The sequence below is a fragment of the Myotis davidii genome, unplaced genomic scaffold (genome assembly GCF_000327345.1).
Source record: "Myotis davidii unplaced genomic scaffold, ASM32734v1 scaffold167, whole genome shotgun sequence".
Lineage (NCBI taxonomy): Eukaryota > Metazoa > Chordata > Mammalia > Chiroptera > Vespertilionidae > Myotis > Myotis davidii.
In genome coordinates this window covers 1734517-1742618 of record NW_006300048.1, presented here as the reverse complement: position 1 = coordinate 1742618, position 8102 = coordinate 1734517, and the positions used below count along the sequence as shown (strand labels likewise).

The 8102-nt window shown below is 51.5% G+C and overlaps 1 protein-coding gene across 3 annotated transcripts in view; it reads right to left on the bottom strand.

Moving 5' to 3' along the window:
* The window catches only part of TAF8 (TATA-box binding protein associated factor 8), a 27448-nt gene that overhangs the window by 9156 nt on the left and 10190 nt on the right, over positions 1 to 8102 (bottom strand). Inside the window, exons 6-9 of one of the 3 annotated variants that reach the window (XM_006776336.2) lie at positions 7871 to 8018; positions 6388 to 6530; positions 1113 to 1252; positions 7 to 798 (exon numbers count right to left, since the gene is read on the bottom strand). In XM_006776336.2, coding sequence (XP_006776399.1) covers positions 786 to 798; positions 1113 to 1252; positions 6388 to 6530; positions 7871 to 8018 — 444 coding nt within the window. In that variant the 3' untranslated portion in view covers positions 7 to 785. Of the gene's footprint in view, positions 1 to 6; positions 799 to 1108; positions 1253 to 6387; positions 6531 to 7870; positions 8019 to 8102 lie in introns of those variants that run through there. The other 2 variants (XM_006776337.2, XM_015572169.1) reach the window with 2 other exon arrangements.

Below are 8102 nucleotides of genomic sequence, written 5' to 3'. Positions count from 1 at the left end.
AAGGTCGGATTCTCCAGCCAGTCACAGCATAATACACCAGGCAGAGGCTCTTGTCAGAGAAAACCTTTCCTGGATGGGGCAGGACTCAGTCGTCCCAAAGCACACATGCCACAGAGCGACAACAAACACCAGCCTCTCACGAGCGGGCGCTGCCTTGTAGGAAGAGTCCACCAGATGCAATGAGAGAGTCGGTGTGCTGTGACGCATCACCGTCCTCCACGTGCACACCGGCTCACTCCTCCTGACTCCTGCGGCCCAGGTCCAGGAGTGACACGTGGGAAGGCAAAGCCACCTTCGTCATCTCAGCAGGGCGCTTGGAGCCCAGGTGAGAAGAGAAATAAGACTGAGGTTCTAGGGTGAGAAACTGGTTGTCTGTGAGTTAATAAAGGGACCCGGAGGGCCTGAAACGGAAGCCAGGCAAACAGTCCTCTGGAGGAAGCAGAGAAGGTGCAGCCCCTTCTTCCTGCGGCCTACCCTGGTCTCGCGGGTTCAAAGGAGTCAGGTCCTGTGATAATGAATGAAGTCGCCAGCTGCTCCTACGCCCACAGTCCAGCCTGGCTAATTAAGAAAGCCTCATTATTACCACCACATCATATCTTCCTCAACCCAGACATCAGTGAAAATGGGAAATATTAACACAGAATTTGCTGTTAAAAGCATGCCTGGTCACCCCAGCAGCCTCGCTGGACCCCGGGAGGCCCCCCTTTCTGCTCCCCTCCAGCGGCTTTAACTCCCCCAGGAGCGTGGTGTCCACATCTCTGTACAAAGCAGGCTTTCTTCTCAGCTCACGAGAGGGACCTGGAAAGAAGAGGAATCCATGGAGCCTGCCTCGTGGGGGCCCCACCTGCTCTCCTTCTAGGAGACAACAACTCCAGGGCTGTGAGGGTTAGTCCTGGGGCTGCAGGAAGCTCAACCTCTATGCAACAAGAGGTACATGTGGCAGACGAGGAAGGAGAAGGAAAGGGATGATATTTCCTCTCACTCGAGTAGCTTTCCCCGAGGTTCAGACCCACTTTTCTGAAAAAGAAAGAGTGGCCTCTCCTTTCTGCCCTGAAGCAGAGAGGACACCTCGGTTGGCCAGAGCGCCTCTCGGCACCCAGCTCCCAACTCACTTCTTCCTGCGGATCTTGGGTTTCTTCACGGGGCGCAGGTAGGGGTTATCGATGAGGCTCTCCTCCCCGTTCCGGCTCCCCGTCAAGGAGGAGTTCTGCTGCAGGACAGAGGTGTTCTCCTTCTCGGCTCCAGAGTCATCCTTTGAGCAAAAGCCGAAATAAAGCAAAACACCAACGGCATAAGGAAAGCGATCAGCCCACGGCAGGAACCACTGCTAGCGCCCCGTTCCGGGGGAGACTGGAAGCTCGGGGACCACTTCTTTCTAAAGGGCCTCCGATGAAACGAGGCCCAGGCAGCACTGGCCAGAGAGGAAGGTGAGACCAATGGCTCCGATGTGGAGCACAGAACACAGAACCCTGAGCTCTTGACAAGACAGGGCACGAGTTAGAAAGAACAGCGGCCTGGGAGGGACAGAGGTCTGGGGCTAAAATTCAGGTGCTCAAGAAGGAAGCCCCTCCTTTGGGGAGGTGAAGAGAAAGGGAAGTGGGCTTCCACCCTTGGAGGACTGAGAGGGGTGAGAGGGGTGAGAACAATCACATGCAGAGGCCTCCCCTGAACCAAAGCTGATGTAAAGCGTCAGAGACACCCCCCCAGATTCTCAAGTTTCTGGTTCTTGCAACGTGGTACCAATGATCACATTACAGCAGACCAGAGCGTGCTGGCACCAATGCGGGAACGTCACCCATACCCCCACTGCCACCTGGGGATCAGGTCTCTCAGGTTTGGTTTTTGAAGACAGTGATTTTGCAGAAAAGTTCATAAATTTACAAATATTCCATATGACCCCAATAAAAATTTTTAAAAGATCACAATTGTGTGTAAACAGGAAAAAAGTAGTATGTTGAAGTTTAAAAAAACTGGTTCTGAGAATATGGGTGATTGATTCTCCTTTCCTTACTTATACTCTCTTCTAAGTTCTGTAAAATGAGCATAGCAGAGGAAGGGGGACAAAATCACACGAAGAACTTGACCTACAAGTTCATTCCTAAGGGACTGTAAGTGACCAGAGGCGCTGGTGGGGCTGCGCCCCCTGGTGCTAGGCCAAGGTTCTGTCACTGAGATGCCTGGTCTGTGGAGGCTCTGACTTCAACCAGAGCAGAGGACACTACGATCAGATGGCAGGAAATGAACGCAGGCTCTCCACAGAGACCGCTGGCCCAGCAGGCAGGCGACAGCCAGGCTCCAGGAACCGAAAGAGATGGGTCACTTCTGGGTTCCGTGCACGTGCTCCCACTATCCATCCACTGCGTCCTCCCAGAGACCCTGTGCTTCCCGCTCCAACACCTGACCCGGTGGGACCACGAGGCGACTTGGAGCTTCCGGAGGCTCTTCCGGAAGCGAGTGCCCAAGATCGCCCTCACTCACGCCAGACACAAGGTCTGACCACCACCAGTGCTGCCTGGGACGTCTGGCTCCTACGCTTTCTAAAGTTCTTTACGGCTTAATTTAGTAACCACCCACTACCCACCTCCTATCATTTCTCCATGGTCAACACCTTATCTTAGAGTTACTGGACGTTCACTTCAGCTGTGCCTTCAGTGTTTCCTGAAATAAGGATGGAGGTGACAAGGGTGCTAAAAGCCAGCCTCGACCTGCTGGAGGCCCTGAGGCTGCCGCCACCGGCTGTCTCATGGGCTCCTGCCCTCACCTGCCTGCCAACCCCCAGGCTCACACAGCCACGGCCACTCAACATCACTGGGGTGTCAGGTAGGCACCTCCAACTCCGTGTGCCTAACACTGAGCCCCGGACCGCCCCCTGTGCCTAAACAGCGCTCCCTGCAGCCCTCCTGGCCTTCCAGTTGTTCAAGCCGAACACTCCAGTCATTCTTAATTTTTTTCTTTCTCTGACAGCTCACCTCAATCGGTAAGGAAAACTTCTTGGCCTTACCTCACATTACAGGCAGAATCTGACCACTGCCAGTGGCCCTGTGTGACCATCCTGCGAGGACCCACCACTGTCCCTGGCCTAGACTATCTCAAACGCTTCCTAACTGACCTCCCTCCACAGTCCACAGTCCACGCTCTGCCGGCCCCGGCTGCAGTCCCTTCTCCTCACCGCCGTCGGCAATCCTGGAAAAAGTTAACCCTGACACGTCCTTTCTCTGCACCATGCCTCCCCCACTCCCATTTCACCCATTGAAACCCAGTCTTAAAGCTGCTTACAGGTCCTGGTGTGACTCTCCTCTCCCTCTCCCCTTCCTCAGCCACAGCCACACTCGCCTCCGTGCTGCTCCTCAGGGCCTCTGCACAGGCTGGTCCCTTTCCAGAACATTCTTCCACAGAGAGCTGCCTGGCTCACTCCCTCACCTCCCCCAAGTCTCTGCTCAAACATCAGTTCTCCGGGATGTCTACCCTGAACACTCTAAAACTGAAACCTCCACCCTTCGCCCTGGACCTTCCCTCCCCGTCCCCAGTAGCACTTTAATAAACCACGTAACGATGTACTTATCTATTCCAGCCACTGTCACCCTCCCACTGCCAACTCACAGGCTCCTAAAAGGCGGGTGTGCTCTTTGTTCTGTTCACTGAAGGGTCCCAAGCTCTCAGAACAGCGTCTGGCACATGCCAGCAGGCACTAAATAAATAAATGACGGGTACAGTGCTCATGGGGGAGCAAAAGTTTCAACCCTGGGATTAGCTGCTAGTTCAAATGGAAGAGAAAAATAATTCTATTACACACTAATTTAAATGAACAGTTCCGCTGAAACCGGTTTGGCTCAGTGGATGGAGCGTCGGCCTGCGGACTGAGGGGTCCCGGGTTCGATTCCAGTCAAGGGTGTGTGCCTTGGTTGCGGGCACATCCCCAGTGGGGAGTGTGCAGGAGGCAGCTGGTCGATGTTTCTCTCTCAGCGATGTTTCTGGCTCTCTGTCTCTCTCCTTTCCACTCTGTAAAAACTCAATCAAATATATTAAAAAAAAAAGAATAAATAAATAAATAAATAAATAAACAGTTCCTTTATGTTCAAGTAGATGGAGAAACCAGGACTGTAAAGTTAAGTAAAAACTATGCAGCAAGAGAACTTGAGAGAGATATGCTGCCATTGACAGATGAAAGAACGATCTAAAATACCAGTTACCTAATGAACTGTAGCAATGCGTGTGAATGCTAACGATAGAAAACCACCAATGTCCGCAGGGGCCTGGCTAAATCCACTGGTGCCTCCCTGGGACATGAGGAGGCTGAGCAGGGGTGAAGGCGCTCCTTTACACGAACATGGAATGACTGCCAAGCTGCATGGATGAGGGCATACAGCGAGGGGCAAACCACCTGCGACTTGCTGTTTGTGTTGGTGTCTCTAGATTCATAAGAAAGAGGCCAAAAAAAAAAAAAAAAAGAGGCCGGTGACTGGTTGCTTTGTAGGTGGGAAGGTGGGTAACAGGGCACAAGGATAAGAGAGAGAATTGCCACCACACATCTTTTTGTCCATTCTGAATTTTGAAACCCATGATTATACCAGTATTTGCCAGTCCAATAGAATAATAAATCCAACCGATTGCATATAACTCTGTTGCTAGAATCCTTTTCTTAAAGTCTTTCCACTTATTTTTTCACAGGACAGCATGTGGTGGTACAGCCCAGAATAGCAGGGAGGGGCAGTGGGGCGGGAGCTGCCCTGGGCCAGGCACCTGTGTGTGAGCCCATTTTATCTCGGGCTCCTGCTTCCCCCAGAGCAGTGGTTCTCAACCTTGGCTGCGCGTTAGAATCACCTGGAAATCTTTTTAAAATCCTGATTTCTGGGCCTCATCCTCCGGAAATTCTGTTTCTTTGTTACTAATGTTGTGGCCCCACCCCATAACAAAGAAACAATATCCAGAGGATGGGGCCCAGGAATCAGGATTTTAATAAGATTCCCAGGTGATTGTAATGTGCAGCCCAGGTTGAGAACCACTGCCCAGAGGGAGGTGCTCCTGCTCCTGTCTGTACCTGTGAGGAAGCAGACTCAGATGTTGGGTAATGTGCCGGGGAGCAGCACGGTCTGGATTTAAAGCCAGACTAGTGCATGGGTTTGGATTGATGGCAGGCCTGTCCCCTGGGTCTCTCACAGTGCCCCAGGCCAGAGCAAGCTGTGCTTGAACCATTGCCCGGCCTGTGCCTGAAGGCTGCAGGCACTGAAGCAGGTTGCACAGTGAAAAAAAGAAAAAGAAAAAAAGAAAAAGAATAAAGCCAGACCAGTCTGACTCCAAGGGTCAGGTCTGTCTACTCTGCCATATGGCTTGGCGTCTCCGTGTCCAGGAGAGCGCAGGCAGCTCCTGGCATGATTTCAGCCTCGACTCACTCACCGCCACGACCTCACCTATGTCGTTACCTAGAGCAGTGATGGCGAACCTATGACGCGCGTGTCAGAGGTGACACGTGAACTCATTTTTTTGGTTGATTTTTCTTTGTTAAATGGCATTTAAATATATAAAATAAATATCAAAAATGTAAGTCTTTGTTTTACTATGGTTGCAAATATCAAAAAATTTCTCTATGTGACACGGCACCGAAGTTAGGGTTTTTCAAAATCTGACACGCCGAGCTCCAAAGGTTCGCCATCACTGCCCTAGAGCGTCAGATAACCTCCGCAGGCCCTTTAAGTACTCTGTACTCACAAAGGGAAGTGATGTTTGCTCTTTCATGAGGTGAACCTCATCTCACTGTAAACGTGGGGAAGCCCACGTATAACATAGCTTTGAAGATCTGACCCCCGCACCCCACCCCACGAGCTCTCTGACCGCATCCCTTCCTACTCTCCTCCCTGTTCATGCCACTCGGCCACCCTGATGGCCTTGCTGTTCTTCAACACAACAGCTCCCACCTCAGGGCCTTCGCACCTGCTGTTCACCCAGCGAGGAATGCTCCACTCCCAGATGAGTAAGCTTTGTTCCCTTCAGGTTTTACTCATATGCCACCCTCTCAGTCATCCTAAAACCACACTCCCCTGCGCCCATACCTACTTCCCATCTCTTAATTTATTACCTTAGCTCCATGAGGGTAGGAAATTTTGTCGGTTTTGTCTCCTACTAATTCCCCAGCACCTGGAACTGTGCCTGCCGCTGGCAGGCGCTCATTCAGTATTTATTGAATGAATGAATGAATGAAGCCCCAGGACAGGACTTGCCTCTCAAGCTAGAGATCCCATCACAGTCGGATCATCATGAGCCCATCTTGCAAGTCCCTAACATGAAGGCAGAGACCTGGGGTAGGTCATGTCCAGGTCCCAGGGTGACAGGCTGCGGGCAGTGTGGGCTAGTTTGGGGGCTACTCTGAAGCAGGCAGAAAGCAGGACCCACCGTGCTGATATGAAGGGGGAGGTTCTCTGTGTCTGTCTGCTCATCCTGCTCCGAGGAATCCGTCTCTTCCATTTGCTGCATCTCCAGTTCGGATGGAAGAAGAGCCGTCAGGTAGGGGATGGTGAAAGGTCTGGCAGCAATCACTGTGGGATTGGAAGAGAGCAAATTCCACTGTCATGGAGTCCTTGCAGCTGGCTCAGGGCCTCACAGCAGAGCAGCGGGCAGCACCCAATGACAATAATGGCTGACACACTCAAGCACTATGTCCTACAGGCCTCACACGTACCATCTGAATCCACTGTAATGGCTCAGTACCCCGTTTTACAGGGAAGGAACCTGAGACGCTGAGAGGTTACGTGGCTTCCTCCAGCACACAGAAAGTGGCAGAGTGGGATTTGAACTTGAGCAGTGTAACTTCAGAGCCCACTTTTCCCGAGTCCTGCAGGACTAAAATCAGACAGAACTGGGGCTGGATCCTAGTAAAGCATCAGCTTAGTGATCTCACACCTCGTTAACCCCTGTAAGCCTCATTTCCAGAGCAGAGATTTTGAGCCCATCAGTCTGAAGGATTTGAGAACTCCCTGCAGGTCAGTGTATCCACTGAACTAGAGAGCACTTTAGGCACTTCCAAAAAGCACTGAGGAGGAGAAGTCGCTGATGAAATAAATAAATAATAGAAGGTCTCTCTGTGTGGTAGAATGTGATTATCAGGTGAGCCTAGGTTTGAAAGTTACTAGCTGTGTGACCTTGGGCAAGTTACCTCCTTTCTCCTCTTTATAAGCCTCGGCTTCCTGTAATGGTAATAACAGCTCCTAACTCCTGGGCTCCTGAGAGGATGTAATGAGATGACTTAGGGCAGTGGTCCGAGGGGTCCGGAAGGTTGACGACTGCTGATTTAGGGGAAATGATTGGCACCTCATCTGGCACTTAATAACTTAGCTGCTATTCTTTCAGGGCCAGGCACACAGCAAGCACTTGCTGAATGAATGAATCACCTTTGTTCATCTTTGGCAAACCTGAGGCCTATGGAAATGAAGTGACTTGGTCACATGGCGAAATGGTAGCGCTGAGATGGGAAATTAAGTGAGACAGTACCTGTGTGAGGACACGGTGAAGCACAAAGCCTGCCAGGTGTTCTGTAACTGCCCTGCCCCCTGATGCCTCTGTCCCTTCTACAACCAGGGCTGCCACTTCTGCTCCATGAGTGCCTCTGAGGCCCAGGGCTCAGTTACTCTTGAGGTAACCCAAACTCAACAGACCTCAAGCAGCCAATCCCAACAGAGGCCATTACCATTCTGAGTCACCTGTTAGGGACAGGCCTTAAGAGCTGGGAAAAAGAGCCAGAAATCTGAAGAACAAGGGGCACCCAAGATAAGAACAAAGCTTATCATTTGTTTCTTTCTACTATATTGAGAGTAGGGGAAGATGCTATTATCTCAAATGACAAGACAGGGTCCACAGAGGGGCTAGAGTAGACTCTTACATGGAAATGTGCTGACGTCATCTTTGAAAAGACTCTGGGTCTCGCCTGTCTTGGCCATAAAACGGGTGAGTGCCCGCTCCACGTCCCGTCTTTGGGATGCAGCCTTCTCCCGCAGGACTTGGTAGTCAGACACAGGCTCGCGGTACGTCTGAAAAGACAGCAAAGACACTAGAGAGTAATCCCAATGGGTCATTCTGTCCTCCCTGAGGCCCAGCTTAGCTGTTTCTATATC